At 41.5% G+C, this 27745-nt stretch overlaps 1 protein-coding gene across 6 annotated transcripts in view; it reads left to right on the top strand.

Moving 5' to 3' along the window:
* The first annotated feature begins 572 nt into the window (after positions 1–572).
* Positions 573–27745, top strand: part of LRMDA (leucine rich melanocyte differentiation associated) — a 970675-nt gene continuing 943502 nt past the window's right edge. For 3 of the 6 annotated variants that reach the window (XM_039482147.1, XM_039482150.1, XM_039482151.1), the window contains exons 1-2: positions 574–893; positions 11750–11850. In XM_039482147.1, coding sequence (XP_039338081.1) covers positions 864–893; positions 11750–11850 — 131 coding nt within the window. In that variant the 5' untranslated portion in view covers positions 574–863. Of the gene's footprint in view, positions 894–11749; positions 11851–27745 lie in introns of all 6 variants that reach the window. The other 3 variants (XM_039482148.1, XM_039482149.1, XM_039482146.1) reach the window with 2 other exon arrangements.

The raw sequence follows: 27745 nt of genomic DNA, 5'->3' as shown, positions 1-27745 counted from the left end.
TACACAGTGGCATAGGGTTTTACTGTAAAATACAGTGGGATTTTTCATTATGACTTTCAAAACCATCTTGATGTTTTGGGGTCCCAAATTACTGAATTGGCTGGGAGTTCCCACTTTTGCTCCTGAAGGAGGTAGGGGAAAGAATTTGAATCTATGACAACTGTCCATCCTCTCTGCTACCACAGCAGGAGAACAAACCAATGCTGGATGGTGGGGACTTAAGCAGTCACATGCAGTGCTTCTTTCTCAGACCAGTCCTGGTTTTTGTGTGTGTAAAGCGGTTCTTTAAAACATTTTTGCTAACAAGCAGCTAGCCCAGGGATGATAGGACCCCTGTTGTTGGCGGTGGTGTGGGGTGGCTAGTGGCTGATTTTTGGCAGTGGGGGAGAGAGTGGCTGGGTTCTTCTGCATTTTGAAGGTGGCAACCCAAAGGAAGCCCCTATACCCTCCCCCTCCGCAGGGGGCTCTGTGTGGGAAGCCCCCATCTCCCTCAGCTCAGCTCAGCCCTGTGGGGTGGGGCAGCCCTACCACCCCCGGCTCCACCTCTGTCGGGTCAAGCGTGTAGCCCCTGTGAACAGAGCCGGGCTTTGCATTGCAGCGCCGGTTCGCAAGTGGAGCAGGCAGCTGCGTTAGCACAGCGGAGCCATGCTTCCGCTCGGGATCAGCTGACGAGTGAGGAAGTAGCAGCTGCAGCTGCTGAGACCTTAATAGAGGCAGAGAGAGGAGAGCTGAGTGACTAACACCCCCCCCCCAAGCAGAGCCCCACTGACTGAACCCAAACTCTGCAGCTAGCTACATTTCCCCGTGTCCCAAGAGGGTTGCAGCTGAGGGGGCATAGTCCAGGCCGTGTGTAGTGTGCAGAGATGGCAGGGGTCGTGGGAAATGGAGCTCAAGTAAGTGTCTGTGTCCAGCTGTTTGCAAACCCAGCAGTAGCACTTCTGGCGGGACTTTCCTTTTTCTTCTACAGCGTGCGTTGTGTCTGGTCCGTCTCTTCAGGGCATGTTTTATTTGTAGCTGGAGATAGCCCGTGCCTGGGGTTGTTTTTACTCGGGGGGGGGGGTGTATTCCCTCCCCCCCCCCCCCCGAAAGAGCCCGATTTATTTATGCTGCCTCTTGTTGCGCAGAGAATTGTCTCTCTTCCACACCTTGTCTTTCCTTTAACGTGGAGAGTCTGTCTGGTGGTGGTACCAGGCCTGCCTGGCTATTTTTCAGCAACTTTAAAAAAAACCAACCCAACCAACCAAACAAAAAAAACCAACCCTATCCCTTCTTGGTTGTAATTTAATGGTGCAAAGGGCATGCGGGGGCTGGGAGAAGCTATTCTAGAGAGGTTAAAGGTTAAAGAGTTTAGTTTTTACTTGTTCAGTGTTCACACAGGTTAAGTTATTGGAGGGGGGGAAATTGCTTTAGTCACTTGCTTTTGCTGGGGTTAGACTCATAAGTTTACCTTCACTTTATACTCCAATAAAACATATCTCTTACTTTAAATAAACTCTTATTAACATAATTGTCTGCCCAGGTGTAAATACAAAATGCTTTTACTTCTGAGAGGTTGTTGTTAGTATATTTCTCTTACATGAGAGTCTCATAATCTACTAATGGTACAAACTCCAGATTCTCCCCCAAACTCCTCCGCCCCCCAGCAGTAGTGCATTGTTTCTTTAATTGTTGTATTTACAATGGATATGTTTTTAAATGTGTTTCCCTGGGGAGCACTTAGCATGTGTTTCAGAAAATCAGATAGGATGTTTCTCACCAATGGTTGGAGAAAGTTGTTTGTAAAAATAAATAAATCACATCACATGCAGCTGTTGTGAAATTAATCAGTGAATTATTGCTTCTAAAGACAATTTACTGGCCACACCTATAGAGTTAAGTATAATTAACCACTTCAGTGCAGGTGTATGTTTTGCTGAGGCATTCCCACAGCCTGTCCGTACATAGATATACAATATCTATCCATAGTGCATACAATATTTGAAAAGGAAATAACTTTTTATCGCATTTTGTGTCTCTGTAAAACCACTGATACTTGTCATTTTACCTGAAATGGAAGCTTTCCTTTCTGTGGCTTGTCAGGCTTTGTAATGATATATTGTCTGGAGAGCTTAGAGTTGGGAATGAGTTTATGGAGCTTTTCAGATAATAGAAAAGCCTATAAATAAATAGGTCATGGGTTCAATTTCATCCAGGTTGGTAGTGCCTGAATGTCTTTAGCTTGTGAGGGCATCTTTTGAGATCTTCAGCTAGAGTAAACTGTCATCTCCATTAGCTTCAATGACAATTTACACCTGTTGAGAGAAACCACTATCACCCTTGTCATTAATAGGACCCAGACTGTTAGCCAAGTTTGAATGGGCCATGGACAGTAGTGCATAGTCCTTTGACCTTTTTGAGGATGCGGTGTACAAAGAAGATAAATCCTACTGTGTTGTGCATTGAGGGAGAAAGCTTATATTATTATTGATTGATCTGTATATTTTTTATGGATGATTAGAGGGCTCCCCTTTCCAAAGGTTTTCACCTATTCCAAAATCACTAATTTCTTTAAAGAATAAATGAAAATATGAAGGGGATGGGGAATAAAAGTAAGCACAGTAAACACATTTTAGCAGAGAAACACATGTTCTTCATATGTATAATGACCTTTACTTATGGGGAGACTTTCAAAGGGGAGTAAGGAACCCAACTTCCATTGCTTTTCTGTGGGAGTCAGGCACCGAACTCACTCCTTTAGCTTTAAGTCTCCCACTTAAGAATTAGTGTGTGCCCTGTTTTTTGGTCTGACCTTTTACAAAACAAAACACCTTTTATATGAAAATACTACATTATTGTACCAAAAGTGCTTCACAACTAAGCATTTCTCTAATAGGATCATTCCTTTTACAGATATTTTAGTTAAGTGAATTCCATGTATTGCTTCTAGAAATGATTATGCAGGCAATTGGCTAACTTTGCAGCTGTTGTAAGAAACGACTTCTGTGGTCATTGTGGTATGCTGTGGCATAGAATGGATGATTCTTACTTCCCTAGAGTCTGATCATATCCCTTCTAAACTAAATATTTTCTTAATTTGAATGTGTTCTGAATAGTATGAAGTTTGTTTCAAAAAATGACTCTCTTTCAGACATCGATATGAATATTAGCTACAATGTATTTTAAATATCTGATTCTCTCTTCATGATACTCAGTTAACAGAAGAATACATGAGCTTCTAGCAGTATGCAGGATAATGCTTAACTGACTAGTAACACTCTCCAGATGTATATTTCTGTTGCAGTGAGAGTGCATCAATGTTAAGATTTTTCATAAAATTTAAAGATGATATATAATATTTGGAAACATTCTTCATGGAATTAATGACATTGTATTGAGTGTAACCACACTGCTCACAATGCAATGTCATTGTAAAATGGTCACAGTGAAGGTAACTTGGGTTATGCTCTCCAGTACTGAAACTGTGAGGAAAGATGGGCTAGTGAAGGTGACAATGTCAATTTAAAATGTGTGTTTAACATGCCCCTGCCCCCAATTCTTCCCTAACTTATCAATAGCTATAATGATGTGAAACATTCACACTAAAACCTGAAATATCACACAACCCACCTTATTTGGGGTTTTATTATAAACTTTCTAAACTTGGTCCAGGTTGGTTACCCCATTTAGGGCACCAAACAGCTGTCAGATAGCAACTTTTGGTTACTACCAATCCTGATTTGGATTTGTACTAGAAAACTAGATCTGGAAGGCTCTGGACTCAATTACTGATCCTTGGCATTTTCCAGTCCCCTCAACCTTGTTGGTTTATAGGATATCTGGAGAGCAGTTTTATTGACAATAAAAAGCAATCTTGTATCCAAAAGAGCAAAGGAATGAGTCTTGGACATTATGGTGCTCCACTCTACCTAGGTATTGCAGCGGGCTGGACAGCCACCATACATTTCAGTATCTATGAGCAATGGGAATGTTGAGGGACCAGTACTTGAAGGCTGATCCTTGCTATGGAGGAAGTGGGCAGGGGAGGGGGGATATGGCAGGTACAATAGCTTGTATTGATTCCTGGTAAATTGCTTTAAGCTGGAAGTAAAAACAAATTTGGAGAAATCTTATTAATACATTACTGGCATTATCATAGCACCTGGGAGTTCTAGTGATGGATGAGGATCCGATTGTCTAGGTGTTGCCTTTCTCTATAAGCAGTTTAATCTATAGTAGTACTACTATAATCTGGATTTTTATAGTGAATGTCAATACTGCCTTTCGAGTGGTTTGAAAAGTCTTTTCAGGAAGTATTCTTCCCCTGATGTTGAGTCCTACTGCAATGTGTGGCACTCAGGTTGGGCAGACACTGATAGGCAACTAAAATAAAGTTGTGGGGGGAGAAGGGAAATGTCTCACTGGAAAAAGTGTTTTAATTTTTTTAAAAAAATTTTTAATGCAAGAAGCTGCTTCCACAGTGAATGGTCAGGAATTCACTTTAATGTCTCGGGTATGGAATTTCATCCTTGCCCTGAGAAGCTGTTGGAAATGTAAGAAATTTCACCTGCGATCAGATTTGTGAATAACTTCTTATAAAGCAAAAATTGAAAGTTTTCTACAGGTCTGTGAACCAAAGTTTAATGGAGATAATACCTTATAAAGGTGCTGAGAGGCTTTAATTAATGTTCTTAAATCCTTTGGTAAGACACTGTGTTAATAGTATAATACTTTGTATTAGCATAATTTGAGCAGAATGTATTGTCTTTACCCAAGCTGGATTTGACTAGGATACTGAAGTTTAAGATCCCTTCTGTTTTAGAAAGAATGCCAGATGATCCTGAAAGAAGTACAAGTGCTCAGGAGCTCATCATTCTTGAGGTATCTTCCGCCCCTCCCCTGCAAAAAAGGAAGAGGAAGGGCAGAGTCTAAATGACATGTATTCCCATTCATTTTAGAAACCCATCTGGTTACCGATACATAGGCTCCACCAATACAGAGGCTAAAGAATATGGAAATGTCACCATGCTTTGAGAGCATGCACTTGGCCTGGTCAGAGAGAGAGGTCGAGAGTCAACTCTTCAGATGGGTTGAGCAAATTAGGCCTTTAGTGATTTGACTGAGGCCACACAGTGAATTGATGCCAGAGTTAGGATTAAAATAGATCTCTTCTGACTTCCAGTCTTTTACTGTGTCCACTAGACTTGACACCACCAAATTCCCCTTTTATATCTACTACTGAAATGATCCTTTTTGTGATCTTGGAGGCAAAATCATAGTGTACATTACACCTCAGAGGTGGCTGCGTTTCAGTGGTGGATTGACTGAATCATCTGTTTTATTAAAATAGATGTCTGTGCATATGCATATATCTTGTAAAGTGCTTTATGGTCCTTTTGGGATGAAAGGCATTATACAAGTAAGACGTATGCATGTAAGATTTTTTTTTTTTAAGAGGGCTTCCAGTATTTCCAAGTCATTAGGATGTCAGCTATCCAAAGAAATCCCTTTTCTTCTCCCTCCTTGTAGTTCTGAAAGGCAAGTCTGTGTCTTTGTACTAGAATTTATTGCAAGAGCCATGAAGAAAGATGTAATGAAGAAGAGGGAAGAAATTGCTAGGCTGAACTTTGAGGTCTCTATTTTTCAGCTCATGTATTCAAAGTAAAAAAATTACTTCACTGTAGTCAACTATCTTTCTCAGTTGAAGTTACTGAATAAGAATGAATTAAAGGGGATGCAATATTGTATTATCAGATTGCAGGCATCTTAAGACTGGATGAAACACAGGGATGATTAGTAAAGGTGAAGAATACATTGGCAAGTTGTCCTGTAGGGTTGATTATATTTCAGAGAACATGAAATATTATCAAAACAGAACATGAATTATTTTTGTTGTTAATTTGTTCCTTATCTGGAATTTGAATGGATGGGCATTTTCTAGACCAACTGTAAAGGGGACTCTAACTTAGCATTTAAATCGCTTAGAATTAAATATTGTGATACCCAACTAAGCAGCAAGTTGTCATAAAAGGCACGATTCCTGCAGTGCAAAACTTAACAAATGTCAGCTTTTATTTTTTCATAATTCTATTGATTTTTAGTAGCTAGTCAGGGTTGCAATTTCCTTGGTGTAAGTGGCTTACTGGAGATGATCCAGCCTAGGTCTAGAATTCATTACAGCTAATGTCTGGTATTCAGGCTCTTTGTTTTAGGTCTCATTCCTTTCAAGACTCCCCACTAAGGGTATGTCTACACTACCAGAGTAGTTCGATTTTTACTCCACTCAAATTTGTGGAAACGACCTTACAAAGTCGAACGTGTGTATCCACACTAAGGACAGTAATTCGACTTTGTGAGTCCACACTAACGGGGCAAGCGTCGACATTGGAAGCGGTGCACTGTGGGTAGCTATCCCACAGTTCCCGCAGTCCCCGCTGCCCATTGGAATTCTGGTTCGAGCCCCCAATGCCTGCTAGGGGAAAATATGTGTCGACTGTCGTCATTCAACCGTCACTCCCACCCTCCCTCCATGAAAGCGCTGGTGGGAAATCTGTTCACGCACTTTTCTGGTCAGTGACAGCGTGGACGCCACAGCACTGCGAGCATGGAGCCCGCTGTGATCATCGCTGCAGTTATGGCCGTTGTCAACTCCTCGCACCTTATCGTCCACCTTTTTCACAGTCAGATGCTGAGAAATCGGGCGAGGAGGCTCCGGCAGCGCGGTGAGGACATGAAGTGTGAGAGTGGCACAGACCTCTCACAAAGTACGGGACCCCGTGCCGTGGACAACATGGTGGCAATGGGTCATGTTCATGCTGTGGAACGGCTATTCTGGGCCCGGGAAACAAGCACGGATTGGTGGGACCGCATAGTGCTGCAGGTCTGGGATCAATCACAGTGGCTGCGAAACTTTCGCATGCGTAAGGGCACTTTCCTTGAACTGTCTGACTTGCTGTCCCCTGCCCTGAAGCGCAAGGACACCCAGATGCGAGCAGCCCTGATTGTGCAGAAGCGAGTGGCCATAGCCCTCTGGAAACTTGCAACGCCAGACAACTACCGGTCAGTAGCGAACCACTTTGGCGTGGGCAAATCTACCATAGGGGTTGCTGTGATGCAAGTTGCCAACGCAATCGTTGAGCTACTGCTCTCAAAGGTAGTGACCCTGGGAAACGTTCAGGTCATCATAGATGGCTTCGCCGCGATGGGATTCCCAAACTGCGGTGGGGCTATAGATGGAACTCACATCCCTATCCTGGGACCGGCCCACCAGGCCAGCCAGTATATTAACCAAAAGGGCTACTTTTCAATGGTGCTGCAAGCACTGGTGGACCATAGGGGACGTTTTATCAACATCGGATGGCCGGGCAAGGTTCATGACGCACGTGTTTTCAGGAACTCTGGTCTGTTTAGACGCCTGCAGGAAGGTACTTTCTTCCCGGACCACAAAATAACTGTTGGGGATGTGGAGATGCCTATAGTGATCCTCGGGGACCCAGCCTACCCACTAATGCCCTGGCTCATGAAGCCCTATACAGGCGCCCTGGACAGTGACAAAGAACTCTTCAACTACCGGCTGAACAAGTGCAGAATGGTGGTGGAATGTGCTTTCGGACGTCTGAAGGGGAGATGGAGAAGCTTACTGACTCGCTCAGATCTCAGCGAAACCAATATCCCCATTGTTATTGCAGCTTGCTGTGTGCTCCACAATCTCTGTGAGAGCAAGGGGGAGACCTTTATGGCGGGATGGGAGGTTGAGGCACGTAGCCTGGCTGCTGATTATGCCCAGCCAGACAGCCGTGCGATTAGAAGAGCCCAGCGGGAAGCGCTTTGCATCCGGGAGGCTTTGAAAGCTAGGTTCCTCAGTGAGCAGGGTAACCTGTGACTATTAAGTTTGTTTACAGAGAAGCTGAACCTGCCCCCGTTTCTTTACCCAGTTAATGTTGACTATCCTCTGCAATTACATACCCCGTTTCCCCCCTTCCAACACACGTTTAAAAATAAAATACATGGAACTTTGTTAATTAACACCGTTTTCTTTAGTACTGGTTTCGCGGTAAAGGGTTAAAACTGGGATGCAGACTGTGGTGGCTAGGGTGTGTAGTGCTGCAAAGACCGCTTCTAAACTCGAGGAATGATAGGCTCCCGCTCCTAGAGCGGTGCGCGGTGGCGGACTGGTTGTTTCAATGGAGCCTGCCACCCCTCCTTCTCGGGACTCTGTGTGTGGGGGCTATGTGAGTTTGGGGTGGGGGAGGTTGGTTACAGATCAGCTGCTGCGTGGCTCTGTGATCCAGGATAAGGACCGCTGCATAAGATCTCTAACCACCCTCCCCCACCACAAAGTCACATAGCACCCCCAAAACAGAACATGAAAACCACCTCCCAGACTGACCAGGGTGCCTAGAGACTGCACTGTGTGTGTGACCTGCTGCTGAACCTGCCCCCGTGTCTGTACCCTGGTAAAGGTGACTGACCTGTCCAATTACCAATCCCCTTCCCCCCCTTGAAACACAGTCTCTTCTAAAAGAACATGACAGAAACAGTAATTAACAGAAAAGTCTTTTTTATTATCACCTAGACAGTTAGGGGATGAAACTGGGATGGGGGCTTGGGTGAGGCAGGAAGGAAAGGACGTCTCAAAATTTAGGGAATGAGAGCCTTCCTGTAATTGAGCACTGTGCAGGGGTGGAGTGACAGTTTTCATGGCCCCTGGTGCCCCTCCTTCTTGTTACTTTGGGTGAGTGGGGTATGGGACTTTGTGGCGGGGGAGGGCGGTTACAGATACACTGCAGTGGGGCTCTGTCCTCCTGCTTGCGGTCCTGCAGAACATCCACAAGGCGCCGGAGCTTGTCCGTTTGCTCCCTCATTAGTCCAAGCAGCGTTTGAGTTGCCTGCTGGTCCTCCTGCCGCCACCTGTCCTCCCGTTCACTATGTGAGCGCTGGTACTGAGACATGTTCTCCCTCCACTGGGTCTGCTGTGCCGCCTCGGCTCGGGAGCAGCCCATAAGTTCAGAGAACATCTCGTCCCGTGTCCTTTTCTTTCGCCGCCTAATCTGCACCAGCCTCTGTGAGGGGGATGCCGGGGCAGGTTGGGGAAACAGTTGCAGCTGTGTGATGGGAAAAAGGGAGTGAATTCCTCACAAAGATACATTTTTGCGAACAATGAACATAGTCTAGTCTGTCTCTGTGAACAAGACCATGCACAGCACCTATCTCATGCGCACTCAGGACAAGTTCGAATTTTCGGCCTTTGCATTCATTGCCTGGGGTCTTGCAGTGGAGATCAGACAAGCGGGGCAGGACAGCAGAATTCGTGTAGCAGGCAGACATGATAAGCCGTAGACTTTTGGCTGCTTAAAACTTAATGTATAGCAATGCCCTCCTTTCACGCTCAAAGCAATGCTCCTAGCGTTTGCAAGTTCCTGCTGCCTGCAATCCGGAAAGCATGAACTCTGCCCCTGTTCCACCCCCTCGCGGCTGTCCCCGGGAAAGATCCCTGTATGCTGCCCCTCTACCGCCTCCACCACGTGGCTGTAAACCGCCGCTTATTGTTATGTAAAGGAACAGTCAAGCATTCCCAATACTAACATGCCCCTAATTCCAAGCAGGACGCCCTGAGTGAGATCACCCTGAGCAGGATCACTGACAGAGATAGAGACTGCATGCTGTGTGAAAGCCGGCACAAACCAGGGGCCTATGCCGCCATGCTTGTCGAGGCAATGCTCCCAGAGTACCTGCTGATAGCCTGGCGCGGAAAAGTGTCCTACCACGGAGCACCCAATGAGGCCGCTCTCCCCAGGAACCTCCTGCGGAGGCTTTTCGATTACCTCCAGGAGAGCTTTGTGGAGATCTCCCAAGAGGATTTCTGTTCTATCCCCATTATATATTGACCTTCTTTTCACGTAGTTAATATTCCTGCTCTGTTAAAAATAAATGTTTACATGTTTAAAGCACGTACCAACTGATCCTTCCCCTGATTCAGGGTCCGGGTTAACGGCTGGGGAGGGTTGGTAGGGGATCTCAGTGAGGGTGATGAAGAGATCCTGGCTGTCGGGGAAATCAGCATTTGTAAGCGCTGTCGACTGCCTCGTCCTCCTCATCTGTTTCCTCATCTTCCCCGTCCGCGAACATCTCCGAGGAACCGGCCGTTGACACTATCCCATTGTCAGAGTCCACAGTCAGTGGTGGGGTAGTGGTGGCGGCCGCACCTAGAATGGAATGCAGTGCCTTCTAGAAACGGCATGTCTGTGGCTGGGATCCGGAGTGTCCGTTTGCCGCTTTGGTCTTTTGGTAGCCTTGTCTCAGGTCCTTGATTTTCACACGGCACTGTGTTGTATCCCGGCTGTATCCTCTGTCTCTCATGGCTTTGGAGACCTTCTCGTAGGTCTTTGCATTCCGTTTTTTGGAGCGCAGCTCCGAAAGCACAGACTCATCGCCCCACACAGCGATCAGATCCAAGACTTCCCAGTCAGTCCATGCTGGGGCCCTCTTTCTATTCTGAGATTGCATGGACACCTCTGCTGGAGAGCTCTGCATCGCTGCCAGTGCTGCTGAGCTCGCCACGATGTCCAAACAGGAAATGAGATTCAAACTGGCCAGACAGGAAAAGGAATTCAAATTTTCCCAGGGCATTTCCTGTGTGGCTGGTCAGAGCATTCGAGCTCGGACTGCTGTCCAGAGCGTCAACAGAGTGGTGCACTGTGGGATAGCTCCTGGAGCTATTAATGTCGAATTCCATCCACACCTAGCCTAATTCGACATGGCCATGTCGAATTTAGCGCTACTCCCCTCGTCGGGGAGGAGTACAGAAATCGAACTAAAGAGACCTGTATGTCGAACTAAATACCTTCGTTGTGTGGATGGGTGCAGGGTTAATTCGATTTAACGCTGCTAAATTCGACATAACCTCCTAGTGTAGACCAGGCCTAAGACTTCAACCACAGTTTTTGGAGTGTAGCAGGATATATAAACATTGCCACCTACAGTGTGGGGATATTGTGGAGGTATCATCAGCCACTTCATTCTCGCTCAGAGACAAATCCTAGTAGTCTACGCACTTTGCTACTAACAGTTTGCCTAAAAAAATATTATAAACAAGGGTGTGGTATTGTCTGAGCACAGGACTGTGAACCAGGAACTTCTGAGGGTTTAGCTTAATTTTGGAGATGATTTGCTATGATGTTAGCTTCGTTACTGGTAATTGGCAATTTACTTGGCCTTTCTGATGTTTCCCAGTTATACAGATGGGGATAATATCTGCCTCATAGGGATGTTGTGAGGACTGACTGACTGTACAATGCTTTGAAATTGTGGCCTAAATTTTCAGAAGTAACTAATGATTTTGGTTCATCACATTTTGGGTGCCTGACCTGAGATGCATCAAAGGGTTTAGAATGTGTTGAGCCTTCTGAAAACCAGTTCCATCTAAGGTGCCTCAAATTGGGCACCCAAAAATCCTCATTCACTTTTGACCAGTATTAATGGGAAATATATTATAAATTAAATTACTAATATGCCAGCAAACGTGGATTTTCTCAAGGTAGGAAATCCCAACCCAATTTACATCCAGCTATGATTTAATGACTGTTAAGCTGATCATAGCGGGAGAAAAGTGAGACTCTGGGTGGAGTCCATAGCATTGAAACTGATGTAGCTTGGAAGGCGGTAGTGACTGGTTGGTTGTTTTATTTGCCATGTCATTCTAGTTTCTCATACTGCTTCTTCTCATTGATCTAAATTGTTCATTTATTAAATAGTTCCTCTTTTTAATTTGCAGGTGTCCTACATTAGTCAAGATTGCGAAGAAATTCCAGAATTTCTAGGAAGAAAATATGGAGGTATTGCAAAAAGGCTAGACCTCAGTTTCAACTTGTTAAGGTATGTGACAATGTTTGGTTTCTCAAGTGCAGTATGAGCAGAATTAGGCTGTGTTGCCAAAAGTTAAATATTTTCCACCTTTTCATATTTTCAGTTGCTATATGCATGTCCTTTCTATTTGGATAAGGATACAAAAAGTATATCAAATTGTCTTATCATCAAATCATATATTGCTATTTTAAAATAGTGGTACTGTTTTTATAGAAATTTATCTTCTATTTAACACATTTGGTATGTGTGGAGGAATAATGAACAAGTAAGTCTATCAAAAGCTTTTAGTATCAATCCAAATAATACACAATACAAAGCTTGCATGGTTTTTATTTGCTCTTTGCTGGAAAACAAGCAAATGAACATTTTTCTGGGGGGGAGGGGAGAACGAGTCCAGCAGTGTTTCACCAGTAGCAAAGTTACAAGTAAGTGTGCTCTCCTTTACCCCATCTTCCTTGCATGTTTACAGTTGTGACCTTCAAAGTTCTGGGATATTGTCTTTCTAGATAGTGTGTTAAAATGAATTAATACAATCTAGGCATCAATATATTTTTTTAAAACTCTTAAAACAAAACTCTCCTTATGGAGAAGGCCTCTAAAATTTAATTCAACATAAAGAATTCCATAGGATTGTGCAAAAAACCTATTGAAAGGAGACATTTTTCTTTAACCTGCATTGAATTTTACAGCAGTTTTGAATAGAACCCAAGGACTTCATCATTACTGGGCTGTTGTATAAAGGTTACACTTTCCAAATTTGGAATTCCACAGTTTACTTTGGCATAAGCAGACTTTTTTCTCCAAGTGTGGTAATGGTCTTATTTCCATGAGCTTCAATTGGAGCAGACCCTAAGCCTACTTCTAAAAATTGTCAGTTGAAAGCAAGACTGTAGAATCTTGTTCTCCTAATAGGTAAGTGTTAGCTACTATTTTTAATTTATTATAGATGATACCGTGTTCCATAGTAAACTCTGAAGGACTGATTACGATCTCAGATACGCAAGAGATAGCGGAGCAAAACAGGCATTGAAGAATAAGTCTGTGCATTGTAAATACTAATGACTCTTATTATCTAACATTCTACTTACTTTCACTGAGAAGGACATCATCTAAACCAAAACAAACTATGAACATAAAACACAAATTTTTTAATGGGATTTTACAGAAACTTCTGCTTCTTCTCAAAACACTAATAGTGTTCCTCATGTACATGTGTTTGATGCTAAACAAGAGGATTACTCTTCTGTTCTTGCATTTACCAAAGTAATGGAGCTGGGCAAAGACTTTGTTCTTTGTGTTTTGTGCAAGATTTTGAAGAGTAATTCCTTTCAAACATTTAGTTTATTCCTGAAATATTTAAGCAGCACTCGTTTTTTGTAATGTAATCTTAAAGAAGATTTTAACAGGAACAAAGTGCACTGAAGTTGGCAATACGTTTTTTTTTTTGGGGGGGGGAGAGAATACTCCTCGCAATACTCCTTGAATTGCTGAAACTGTGAGGACAGTTGGCTGCTTGCAATGGTGGAAATTAAGGCTTACGTTGAGAAGGAAAATGGCTTCTCCTAGTCACTTCTGGAATTAGTTTATTTTAACAAGAGAAGCAAAAGAATAAGGTCCCCTTGTTACTGTTTGGGCTACGATAGAAATACAAATTCACATACAATCAACGCTTGAGGTATGATGTGTCAAGTATTACTGTACTAGTGTATCATTGGTTATAGCATAAGACCAAAAACATGTTTTTGAAAGTTCATAGCCTTAAGTGATGTGCATTTTGGTGGGGATGTCATGGGCTTTGGCTGAAGTAGTTTTCAATGTGTGTTAGTCATGGCTGCTGAATGAGAGCACAATAAACTGTAGAGTCCATAGTTCTCATAATATGTCGAAAGCAAGTGTACTAGTCTGTATTTGAGACAAACAATGCAGGGAGCAACAGCTGAAATGCAAAAGTAATGAGGCATTGTTTGTTGAAGAGATAACGGCTGGCAAGCTTCACTGAAGTGGGTTTGAAGGAGGGTAGTTAGTTGGGGGAGCTGGAAGCCAGAAGTTGCCCCTTGTGTAGGGGTTTTCTTGAAAGGAGGTAGTAACTAAGAGCTGAGAATGAGACACGGGGGGCCAATAAGCAGAGAGGGTACAATGAGAAGGAAGATGAGAAGCAGAGAGCATACAGGAAGATGTAAGATGAAGTGCAGAGACCTTCTAGATAGTAACCATCCATTGTGTACATTTTATCAGCTTGAAGAGAGGAAAAAAATTGGAAGTTTGATTTACTGTTTCAGCTGAGTCTGTACTAGTTTTCGCTCTTCACACTAATGATTAAATGGATTCTGGTGTTTGGGTGACAAACATGATCTGTGTGGGTGTCATGTTAAGTTAAAGAATATTGCTGATTGGCTAATTGAGAAGCCAGTCTAATTCTTTGCTCAGTGTTTGAAATTTGTGGATTTCCTCCCTTTTTCCTTTCAGAAATTCTGGTTTTAATTGCTGAAGAGGAGGGAAGGGTAATTCTCAGCTCTTTGCCAATCAAGGAAGATTAATCCAATAATATTGGGCTTATTGAGATATATCTATATCTTCCCCTACCTCCCCAAGGTGCAGATTGTCTGTCTGCTAGGAGAATGAATAATTTATGCTGCTAATAGCCACTGTTGTGCTGGGTGGGCATGTATGCAAAAATATATCCCTGAACCCCAGATCTTACTCTGGAATGCTCCTCCATGACTCTTGTGACTTTGGGCCTGTGAGAGTGTTGTATCCTGGGCTATGGTGGGGAGCAGGAAATTCTTTGCCTCTGTGCTCCTCTTCTTGCCTGCATGTATGTGAAAGTTCAAGATAGAATCTGGCCCCCATTTTAGAGGGCATGTTCTTCTTAGCTCCAAGGAGAGTTTTTTAATTTATTTCTGCCTTTTTCCATCCTGCCATTGTTGCCAAAATAAGATGCACAACAGAGAGATGAACAACATAAGTTTAAAAAAAAAATCAAGATAAAGCATGACTTTTTTTAAAGACTCAAAACTGATCTTTACAGTGTTTAGAAATGTTTAAGAAAATGCACTATTGTTAAAACTTTTTGATGGGTTTATTTATAAGGTAGAGAAATATTTTCACTGTAATTGGGTAACTCTTAATAGTAGCAATTGCATATTTATCAGTGTGAGGGGCTGTTATTAATGTAGCTGTCATGCACAAAGACATTTCTTCATTAAATCCATTTAGTATGTGCATTATTCGGTCTAGAATGTCACCAGGACATCAAAGCCCCCTTAGGCATAAGAGCACAGTGCCCTGCTGTGGCTGCAGAAAGGGCTTGATCAATAAATGTAACATGTTAATGCAGAGCAAATAGAATAAAAGATTTCTTTGACAAGACATGAAAAATCACCTTGTGGCAGCTGGCATGGTGATGCCATTTCAGCAGAGACACTAGCAAAGTTGATCTGACAAGTAAAGAGGCGAGATGATGGTTATAAGGTGCTTTTGTTTCAAACTTCTTTCTTGACCTGTCAGGATTTGAAGGAGCCTGAATGGCCCTTTTTTGTCATGTGAAAATTGTAGACTTAGGCAGTTATGAAGCAGTTATCTCTTCTCAAATTGTGAATGCTGCTGTTTAATTGATTCACTTAGCATTTGAATCTGTCACGCATTAATAATTGCTAAATCCTGTAGATACTGCTCCAGTGTGTCATGCTTAAATGTGTAGTTATCAGAAAATTAATATCCTTAATGAACCGGTGCTTTCAAACTAGCATTGCATGAAATCTCTTATGCCCTTTCATTTGCTGAAGGTATATCAGACAGTTTTCAGAAAAACTCCTCCTGACACTTTGCGCTTATTTTTTTTTTTTTTTGATGCCCAACAAATGCCAGCTTTGCTTTGGGTACATAGTGTGCTCAGTGACAATAAATATAGTAATTATACTGGAGTTAGTAATTAACATAATTATAGTCAATTACGACAAATACAGTGCAGAGCTAAATAAATGAGAGGGGAGAAATTAGCAAGCTAATTGATTTATTTTATGTGCTGCTGCTTTTGCAATTGGCAGTTGCAGATTTTTCTGAAGGAAAAAAGTATTGTTTACAAATACCTGATTGTGTTTTGAAGTTATTCTGTCTTGCATCTCTTTCCCGCTCCTTTCACATGTTTAAGTGAAAAAGATTGAAATTGGAGAAGGGGAAATTGCTGTTTATCTGCATCAGACTGAACATTGAATCTAAAACAAAACATGTGTGCCTTAATTTTTAAAGTTGATGATTTATAATTTTTCTGAGTATTAAAGATAAAAACATGACCTCTGTATCTACACAGAAGAAAATGCAGCTATGCTCATTGCTATGGTAGCAAATTGGTAGTGGATTATTTTCCTCCTTTAGGTGTGGCTTGAATTTAGATATCTGCTTTTGCTCTGGGTTTGTTACTTTTTGGTTCTCTCTGATCAGTACTGCACAACACAGAGTAGCTAAAGAGAGAACTTGAATTTTTACTCAGTCAAAATGTGCTGGTACAATATGCTCTCATTTATCCGTTCTTCAAATAAAATGCTGTTCAGACAACCATTTGGACCACAACAGACACTCAATATTTCAATTTATTCACATTATAATTGCCTATTTATAGACTGTGTTGGCTGAAATAAGAGTAATGGAGGTTGGTGGTTAATGTATTCCACTTTCCTCTTTTTCTTTCAAGTAGTTTATTATAAGAGAATGAATGTATTTAAGTGTTGAAGATTGTGTATCACTGTTCTGATTTTTAGAATACTTAATAGTAACAGGATTTTTGTTTTAAAATACCTTGTTTAGAAGTTTTAAGCTTAAAACTGTACAGCTCTTTAAAAATTGGCTCATATACACTGACCTCACCAAAGAGATTACTTTTCTAGTGTTACGTAATCGTAGTTATGCAAAGACTAAGTAGCATCAGAAACATATTGTGCAATCTGTCCAACTTAAATGTGTGAGTTTTCATTTAGAAGTGTGGGCAGTTACTTAAAGTTTATTCCTGTGCAAATATTGCATGATCTCTTTAAGTATTATGTTTTTAAAAAGCATTAAAATGGTGTCAGTGTCTTGGAATCATTAAATGTACAGTAGCAATGTTTAGCATGGTCCTTCTTTACATTCAGTTCATTGGCAAATTGATTTGCCAAATGAAATATTTTGTATATAAACAAAGTAAATTTTATGACAAGGAGTCATTTACATTTAAAATTTACAGACTTAATGGTTTCTCAGATAAAGTCTCACATGTTTATTAAACATATAGATGCAGAAAGTCTGTGGATGGGACTAAAGACCAATCTGGTGATGGTTCAGGCTTGTATATTAAGGTGATGAGAGCTGTTTAGGATAGAACTTTATCAAGTTTGTGCATATTAAGTATATGCATCTGTTGGAGTGTAGAGAAAGAACTTCCAGGTTTTCCAAGAACTTGTATAATTTTTATCTGCAATATTTATTCCAATATTACTAGTAGATCTAGATAGAACATATCATCATGTGATGTGTCCTCTTTATTTTTGTCTCTTCCCCCCTCCCCCCCCCACTTCCTCTTTCTGATAAGCAGCATTTCATGAGGGAGTAGATGTGATCTGGCTAATGTATGAGGGAAGTCTCATCTTTAAAGTTGGACCATATAGTGTAAATAATAAAAAATAAGATTTTTCTTAATATTTGGTAGCTTTAGAAATAATGGCCAGTTAAATACTATGTATGTGTTGTCTTTTTGGAAAGATTTTTTGCTTGAATGTAATGTTGCAAATATCTGCATGTAGTTTATGCGCTTGTGTGTGTTTGTCTTTTTTTTCCATCTCCTGTGGATTACTCCTAATTTAGTGTACTGTTGATCCACAAAGCAACAGCAAGTAAACTAATTGCACAATACAGTACAAGTTGTATTTTTATATCTAACTTTAATTTCAGTTGACCACTTTGGAGACATAAATTCTTCCTCCCAGCTCTCAAAATATGCATAATAAATAGGTAAAGAAATAAAACTTACAGTATAAAATATTTGATTTCTATTGGATAAAATGTCACTATCACATGTATCTTTTTGAAATCCCAATAGAAGCTCTTCTTGTCCATTGATCCTTGCTTGCCTTTTTATGGCCACACAGTCACTAACTGGCAACAGACTGTGAAAATGCTGTAGTTTATATATCACCGACCCCCAGTGCTGGCCATTATCCATTGATTTAGTGTGTGTGTCAGATCAGAAGCAAAGAATTATATTCTGTCCTATATTCTCTCAAGAAGGTTTAACGTTGTGGAAAGAGTCATCTTGAAGCATATCACATTCGAGAGTTGGGGTGAAAACTGCTTTGGGAGATTTTTGGGTCACTGTGGATTTTACAGGTTTTAGTAGAGAATTCTTGGGAGGATTATTAGGGCTTTAGGTTTGTCATAGCAAAAATGTTAACTTCCCCTTTCCTCCCCTGACATATACACACAGTTCTGATGTTTTTAAAAACTAAAATAATGAAAGGTAATGGAACCGAACCACTGTCTCCTTAAATTCAATAATATTTCATATATGGAGGACTGGATTGTTTTGGGGATATAGAGCTTTCATCTCTAGGTTGTGGTTCAGATTTGAAGTAGCGGTAAAATCATGGTCCCCATTGAAGTTGAAAGTGTAACTCACATATGACTTCATGGGGGGGCCAGGACTTAACGCTAGAACTGTAATGACCAAAAGCTGTTGAGATGGCTGTTTAATGGCCTTTGTGAAATGACAACAGTTCCTGGTGGACAACTGTCCACCACAAAACGATCACTCCATTTGTCAGCAATCAGCAACTCTATTGGTTGGCATTCTCAGAGGTGCCAAGTACTAAACGGGCCATCAAAGAATGAATGATCTCTTCATCTCGATCTGGTTCCCTGAGGTTGTGATCAAAGTATGTTGCTAGAGTGATGTTGGGAAGTTCACAGTGCTGGTACTGGACCTGTTCTTTGGCTAAATGGAGACCTTCTCTCTCTAGAGCTCTCTCATGTCTGGCACCTGCCATGAGTGCTAAAACTAATAAACGTCAAACATCAAAACCTACAAGGTTTTTTTCTTTTTTTTTTTTTTTTTAGGGTAGGGTTTATGAAATTCTTTTTGACTAAGAATGCTTGAAAAGGAACAGAATCCATGACTCCTCTTAGTGATGTTTACTGTGGAATACTGGTGAATGTGGTGAGATGCCCACCAGTTAAACTGACAGAGTGTATTACCACCTATAGGGAAATGTGAGCACTTGTAGTTGTGTGCGCATTTGGTTTGGTTTTGTCATTGTTTTAGGAGTGATGTCAGACTCTAACAGCTCTTGCTTGGTTGGCTGGTGGTTGTGAGGCTGAAGAGGTTTTTTAAATATCTGGTACAGATCATTAGTGTAGACAAGATGCAAAATTTGGGTCCATTCTAGAATTACATGACTTATATTTCTAATTTCTTCCCCTTTTGCCCCTCCCAAAAAAAACCCCATCACTCTTCCATCATTGCTGTCCTGTAACAAGGGTGAAGAATAGCTGAGGGAGTTGCAATCTAACACTGAACAAGAAACTTCACTAGAAGGAGGAAAACTGCATTATCTCTAAAGCCTCTCTTTCTCAGCTTCACTGCAGAGCTTCTGCCCATATCCTTCCCCAGATTTAAAGAAATAGTGTACACGTTCTCACCACCAGTAAGAGGAGGAAGGAATTCTCTCTCTTCCCTCCCCCACTCCCGCCATAGCCTACTGAATGATTTCACTATGAAAACAATTTGTTGGCATTTGGCACATAAACTCCAGTACAGCTTCTGTTAATGTATTGCTTGTGCTCTTTATCCATGTGGTTTTGTCTGGTTGATAATACTGTTTTTGCAGTCTTGTATATTACATAAGTCATGTTGGAGAATATTCTTTTGTAGGTTAAAAATCTCCACCTAATGGAAAAAGTATAGGAAAACCTGTATCATGGACGTGCGAAAGGCCAATGCATATTTCAGATTAAAAAGGAGTCAGCATGTCAGATGGTGTGTGTGTATATACCTATCTTTAGGGTCATAGTTAATGCAGTGTTATAGCTCAGTGCTGAGCTTTCACTGAGCAGATGCTGCCAGTCATGTGAAGTTATGTGCTTTTAATTTCATTCTCTGACCAAAGAATGAAACAAATCAGAGCTTGAGTTGAGACTCTTAAATTCATTTTATATCTGGGTGGCTGTTATTTCAGAAAGGAATGTCTTTGGCAGAGTTGGAAAATCAACTGTCTACTTATCTAGATATCTCCTTTCCTTATAATAGTTGTGTTTTCTCCATTTTTAACTCTCATACCTGCTGGAGGAAGGGTAACTGACATGCTTTCTTCAACAGAGCCCAGAAAGCTGCTGCATTTTCAGATTGACAGTTTGGTAGCTGGCATTTGATTTTGTTATGCTTAAAAGAGGTAAAAGCAACTTTAAAAGCATAAAAGTAAATCAGACATTAAATAATGTGAGCTATTGGATAGTAGGAAAAAACTATTTTACTAGGACAAGGGGGAAGCACTGGAATAGGTTACCTAGGGAGGTGGTGGAATCTCCATCCTTTAGAGGTTTTTAAGGCCTGGCTTGACAAAGCCCTGGCTGGGATGATTTAGTTGGAGATTGGTCCTGCTTTGAGCAGGGGTTTGGACTAGATGACCTCCTGAGGTCCCTTCCAACCCTGATATTCTAAGATTCTATGAACTACACAATGGAGAGGGCCTCATCCAAAGCCCACTGAAATCAAATAGACTCCTCCCGACTTCAGTGGGCTTTTGAACTGTCTCTTAAAGTGTGTAAGTCTCCAACTGCACAGGAAAACATAGAGTATGTCTGCGCTGCAGTATAAGCCCATACTTGAGTCCAGGCTCAAGCATAACGTCCCTTGCATCTACACTGCAGTTGGGCGGACCCAGGGTCCCAGTACCATACAGGGCTTGAGGGTCTGGGCTTGAGTTAAGCTGGGATCCAGGTCCAAACCCTATTGCTTTGCAATGTAGACGCAGCCCCATTTAACTCAGGTCCCCGAAGTCTACCAGAAGAATCCCATGCTTCCATGGGACAACTTCCTTAGTCCTCTCTTTCCCAACAATCTGCAGTCCACTCTGCTGAAAATGGAAGCCAACACTTCCTGTTTGAGAGCAGCAGCAGCTCAGGTCAGCGTTAACCCATTCTCATTTCTTCTGATCCAGCAAGCACATTGTCAGAGAGCCTTCTGGGTTTGCAATAGAGAGCTAACTGATCAAGCCTTTTGCAAAGCAAGGTGCAGAGCAGGCAGTGAAGTTTTCCCACAGTGCTTTACAGTGCTAGGGCTCTAGCAGCCACATTTTGTGTGTGTTTGGTGGGGGCACTGGGGACTCTGGGATATGATTATTTGACTCGGGTCTGCATGCTGCAGTGTGGTCACCAGAGCCCTAGGTTCGATAGTGGGTTAAAATAGTCCTAATGTTAAAACACAACGTAGCTGCTGAGGCCCAGGGTTCCTTAGTATGGGTCAGCATACTCAAGTCCCGCTAACCCTGGGCTTACATTGCAGTGTAGACATGCCCACAGTGACTTCCAAACTCTGCTAATAGAAGCTGGCATTTGGAAGTGTGACCTTCTTCAGTTAAGAGCCTCTACTTAAAGAAAATTTGAGGGACAGGGTGCAGCATTAAACTGGCAATTTGAATAAATGACAACTTTAATTATACTTGTTCCAAGTAATCTAGCATTGGACCACAGCACGTTTTGACGGAGTACCTGAATGCAGTTTTGACTGCAGTAGCCAATTCATACCACTGTAGAAAGATGGAAAATGGTACCTAGGCTTGACCACCATATGTATGACAGACAATTAAGAGGTGATGGATTGGACTTGTGAGGATGGTACCAAAAATATTAGCAAAGACTAAAAGAGGAAAGCCAGTAACTCTTGGTTTCGTGTGTTTCTTTTTAATTAAACAGTGATTTGAAAACTGTAGTTTCCTGTGATGGATGGAACATTGGTGGTGGTTTTTTGTTTTGGTTTTTTTAAAAACAAACAAACACTAAATCTAAAAATCCCGCTCGTGGATTGTTTTAAGAGGTCAGTGTTGGCCGAACTCTCTGCTCCCGTTGAAGTGAATCTGCCAACGCTGAGGGCTTTTGAAAATCCCACCTATTTCTAAACCGTGACTAGCAGCATACCCCTTTTATGGGTCAAATTCTGACGTGATGTAGTTACACTATATAACTGGAGTGGGTTTGTGTAGAATACAAATGAGTCCTTGTTCTCATCTGTGGCTGTTTCGTTGTAGATTAGAACTTTTACGAATGGCTTATTTTGCATTGAGTGGTGTATTGATTTGTAAAATCAAAAATGAGTTCCAGCAGCGTTTTCTGGTGTTGGGTATATACTCAACTCTTCTCACAATTTGTCCACATAAGTTATTATATACACCATTTTGAAAGTTTAATTTGTACTTGTACAGTACTTACATGCCTGTACTATGGGAGCAGAGAGAGATGGGATGAATTTAAAGGAATTGTCAGAAAGCATGTTTCTTTAGATATCTAAAGATTTCCATTCTCCTTGCCCCCATTGAGTCCAGTCCCTGCAGATATGTCTTTGCCTCCATTTGGCAGATGGAATAGTTTTGGAGGTATATGTTGCATGTTAATGTATACCATAGCAAGACATCATCACCTTTAAAGGTAGACATTAATTTAAAAAATGTGAACAGCCTTTACCACAGAACGTTAGTCTGATTGAGTTCCCTGTCGACAAGTCCAATGTATAAATTTAACAATCTGATTTATATTATCTGCTTTAAACAATTTTTTTTAATAATCAGTCATTCAGGTCTGTTAATTCAAAGGCTGATTACTGTACACATTTTTTCCCTGAGATCTGTGTACTTGTGGTGATCATAAGTCAATGTCTCACAATCTACCAAAGTGTTTTTATGTATTTCACTGTGAGCATGGTTTTTATGACTTCAAAAAAAGACTTTTAAAAAAATCATAAATGCTTGGGAGCATCCAACCACTCTTTTGGAGTAACAAGAGAATTTTTTGCTGATCATACAGTATTCAATATTGGAAACATCTTTTATAGTGGTGGTTTTGTTTAAATGGGAGTGAAGGAGTCTCTGCTGTTGGGCCTAAAATTTTTTAAAGAGTACAGAATACAAATGGCAGAGTTGTATTCAAACCATTTTAGACATGAAGGGTCCAAGATTGATTGTCCTGTTCCTCTTCAGGGCCAGATTTAACATTAGCATTATAATCTCATGTATTAGGGCCCTGGGTCTTGGAGTCAAGAGATTACATTGGAATATCAACTTAAAAAAAAAAAGGGGTGGGGGCAAACAGCAAAAACCAACTTTTTAGCACTCTTGGTTGTGAGAAAAAGGTCAAAAATATAACTGGGATGTAACTGATGCAGAGAGATCTACCTGCTTTTGTAGATAACTTGGAACAATAACGCTGAGGTGTAAACTGCACCATGCATCTCAATTGGGGGTTGAATCCAAGAGCCCTTGCTCTGAGGCAGAGGTGATGTGCGTATGGGGGGTCACGTGGGGTCGGTCCTGTCCCCCCCGAGATTTCTGCTGGGGTGGGAGTTGGGCTGAGCATGGCTGAGGTGAATGTGCCTGGGAAAAGCACTGGCACCTAGCGCTCCCACTGAGCCCTGGTTGGAGGTGTCCGGAGCAGGGAAGAGAGACTGGTCTGGCAGCACAACAGTCCACCAGAGGGGGCACAGGAAAGCCCGCTGAGTCCCGTCCCTTCCTCAACTGCAGCTGTGGTTACCAGTGCTCGGAAGTAAGTGTCTGGAGCCCGCTCCGGCCTGCACTGTACCCTCAGCAGGGAGGCAATGTAGGAAGTAAGTGGGGGAAGGAACTGTGAGAGGCAAAATGGCAAGGTGGTGCCAGCTTAGAGTGGGTGTTGGAAATGCAGGGGGAGTAGGAAAGCCAGACAACAAACATGGGGCAGTTGTGTTCTCCACACCATCAGAGTTACTTGTCACCTCTGCTCTGAGGGCTCTGCCAGTACTACCCCAGCAGAAGACTGTGCCTGGCTGTAGGAGACTAGTCTGACTCATCCATCCAAGCACAAACACTCCAGTTGCCAGTGTAAGTACTAGGGGCACAGATGCTGCCTCTCTGAAGAGGAGCCCCCTTCTGGGGAAGGTAGGCCCCACCACTCTATGTGGTGGGGGCAGGGCCATGCTGTGGGGATAGTGCTATAGGAGTGAGAATGTACAGGAAAGGGTATATTATGGTGTACCTGGGGTCCTGATTTAACTATGTAGCATAAATCATAGGAGAAATGTTGCCTAGTGGTTAGAGTATGGTAGGTCATGGTAGCCAAGATTCCTGTGTTCTGTTCCTATCTCTGTATCTGACTACACGACCCTGGGCAGTGAACTTAACCTTTTACCTACCTGCAAAATGGCAACAATGCTTGTCTGCCTCTCGGAATAATTATTTGTAAACATGACGAGGCTGAGTGAAAGGCATTATAGAAAAGCAAATATATGGACCGTGTTTTAACACTCCTCTTCTCTTCCCCGCAGTGATACAATTGGAGGGTTAAATTACCGTAATTTGACAGTTCAGAATTCCCAAACCAGTTGTTAGTTTTCTTTTGCCATAGGATTTCAACACTGTTTCTGTACCTACATATTATTTTACATTGTAGACAGTTCAGTATCTGTCTTGGACTGTGTGGAGTTATGGAATAAGAAAGAAACTACAACGTGTGCACGAGTAAACTGGAGTGGATTTTTTTTTTTTTAAACTGAAGGATTGTGAGATAGTTTGCTCCTTAAGAAATGAAAATTAGCTGGTTAGTTGAAAAGCAGTGTGTGTATAGATTTGCCCCTTTTTGCTGAGCTGCTTGTAGTGAGGAAGGCTGCTGCAGATGTATATTAGTTTTGGAGATGCTGTGTTTTCCCTTTCGAGAGAGGGAGAGGGAGAGGTGTGTGTGTGTGTGTGTGTGTGTATATATGTTTGGTAGGCTGCACATGACTGTTGCCCAGTAGGAGTGGGCATCTTGATTCTCTTCCATCAATATGTTTCAGATTTTTTTTGCCTTAAGTACTATTTTGTCACATGTTCAGTGAGAGGGGCTTGAATGACTGCCCTAGAGAATGAAGTCTTCTGTTTACTCACAGACTAGGTACAGTATGTACTACAGTTGTACAAGGTTTCATATGCTGTCCTATTGAAGTGTGTCAACCTTGGCCTGGAAGGCCAACTCTGGAATAAGAGTGTAGTTCATTTCCTGGCTTACTCACAGCCTTCTGTTCTGCAATAAGCTTATCAATATGATTGTCTATTAGTGCCAATTATAATGGTAGCTTTTGTAATGTGGTCACCTGTCAAATAGGAGCTTCAGTGGTGATTTTATCAACATGCTTTACATAGACCACCGAATAGCTATCAGATGTTAAATTGTGGTGATTGATTGGTAACCTTGGTTGGTTGGAGGTAGAAGTTCATGTGCATTTAGATGACTGAGCAAAAGCTTATGAATTCCTAAACTGAAACAGCAAATTAATGCATTACCATCTGGATTTTTTTGCTTTTTTTTTTTTTTGGTTTCCTTTACTTTTAGAGCTTTGTTACTCTTTTTTGTTTGCATTCCATGGACATGTTTTTCCCCTGTGTGATATGTCATTGTGTGTGGATCAGATGGAGAGAAAGGAAGTTCAAAAGCTGGAATGGGTGTGAACAGAGAAGTATTTCCCTGTATGCTCTACTCCAGGAAATGAAGGGCCTTATTGTGTAGAGCAAGTCCTTTTAGTCAAATGTTATATACTCTGTTTTAAAACTGAGCTTTCTTTGTTGTTGTTGTATACCTTATTCTGTGCTAATAGATCATAATTCTGGGGATGGAGAAATAACTGTAATGCTCCGTTCCATCCAGTGGCAGAAGTGCAGTGGGAGCAAATATGGGGTGTGTGTACAGAAACTGGTATATAGCTATTACCCTTAATGTGATAGAACTAAGTTAGGGTCACTGTCACTCTGTCTGGAATGAACATGTGATACTTCTCCTCCTTCCTCTGATACTTGATGCATCTTATTAGTGGGCAAAGACAAACAGGGACTGATCATTTGTTTCTTCCTATGTGGCACAATAACGTATACAAAATTTTCTGAACCTTTGTATTATCAACAAATTCCTACCCTCCCTAAAGACACAAGTCCTAGTAATTAATTTCAAAAGGAGTGGAGCCAGAGCTTCAGATGATGATGAGTGGACCAGTAAGTGGGGCCACATCCTGATCTCTTTTGAAGTGAGGGCCCAGGATTTCGCTACCTTATGAAATGCACAAGGGTACTCCATTTGAGCCACAGAAAAGAGATGTAGTTGGGAGGGGTGGGGAGGAGAACATGTCCATGGAATTAAACATAAAATAGTAACATGTCCATGAAACTAATCTAGGCTGGGACATGGTTTGTACTTTCTCAAACCAAGGAGCCTCTGAATCTTTCACATGCTGTCAAACGTCGCAGGAACAAGCCTTTACTTTAGCAAATCTTATTTAAAAAAAAAAAAAAAAAGCTCTTTTGAATGTTTTGTCACTGGAGAAGAAAATAATTGCTTGTGTAAAGACTGAAGGGGAAAGACTTTACAGGTATTTAGTGTTTGTAGCTGCTGTCTTTTTTTTTTTCCTTTTTCTTTTTCTTTTTTTTGTATGTTAAATAAAATTGAGATAATGTTTGAACTCTGACTACTGTGAATAGAAATAACTTCATAATGTGATTGCATTCACAACTGTGCTCGTATGCAGAAATTTAGATGTTGGACATATGTACATCTATGTTACTAAGAGCTATTGTAATGTGCTCTGTCAAATATCTGTTTATAGTCTCTTGCTACCAACAGCTTATTTTAGTCATTATTTGAGAGGCCTCATGTCTCTTAAAGTTACCATTAAATAGAAAATGAAAGTCCACTACTAAAGCCCTGTTAGTCAATGAAGGTTCTGGCTTAAATCAACCGTAACCAAGCATAGGTGCTGGAACTGCGGGTGCAGGAGTTGCTGCAGCATCCTCTGGTTTGAAGTGGTTTCCATTATATGCAGGGTGTCAAATATCAGGGGGTAGCCATGTTAGTCTGTAACCACAAAAACAACAAGGAGTCCGGTGGCACCCTAAAGACTAACAGGTTTATTTGGGCATAAACTTTTACCCATGAAAGCTTATGTCCAAATAAATCTGTTAGCCTTTAAGGTGCCGCCGGACTCCTTGTTATTATATACAGGGCTTACAGTTTGGTTCAATGTCTCTCAGCACCCCTACCATAAAAATTGTTCCAGCACCTCTGCAACCAATATGTGGGGTTTGTGTGTGGGTTTTTGTTGTTGTTGTGGGTTAAAAAGTTCTTGCTTTGTCCTGCCGATTGGTGCCTAGTTGTTGCAACACATGTGGGTATAGAGGTCAAACCACAGACTTTTTTCTGATCTGAGTGAAATTCTGTACCTAGGCAAATGGATAAAATTGACTGAATTTTCTTGGTGTACAGATTGTAACTCAAAACCTTAATGTTGTTTAAATGTACAAAAGTGTATCTTGTATAAAACTGCAGGCACTGCTACACTTCTATCAGAGCATAGTAATACTTTCCTTGAAAAGCTTTGTGGCTAGTGAAAGAGTTAAGCGAAGCAGCCGGAAACCATTTTCAGCTTTTACTTTGCAGATACAACCTTTTAAGCATACCTACATTTACCTGCAATGGCAATCGTTTTGCATTTTAATGACAAATCAAATACGCTAACTTGCATTTGAAACGAAAGTGCCTTAAATGTCGCTGGCTGTCAGAATAAGATGTTAGGTGCTTGATGAAAAGAGAACAAAGAAGACAAAGTATGAAGCCTAGATACAGTGCAAAATGAAATAAAACCTTGTATGGCCTGTCAGGGGTGTCAGTTGATATTCCT

Source organism: Mauremys reevesii, linkage group 7, assembly GCF_016161935.1.
Source record: "Mauremys reevesii isolate NIE-2019 linkage group 7, ASM1616193v1, whole genome shotgun sequence".
NCBI lineage: Eukaryota > Metazoa > Chordata > Testudines > Geoemydidae > Mauremys > Mauremys reevesii.
Note: the sequence above shows the minus strand (reverse complement) of the source record. Positions and strands in the feature narration are given on the sequence as shown.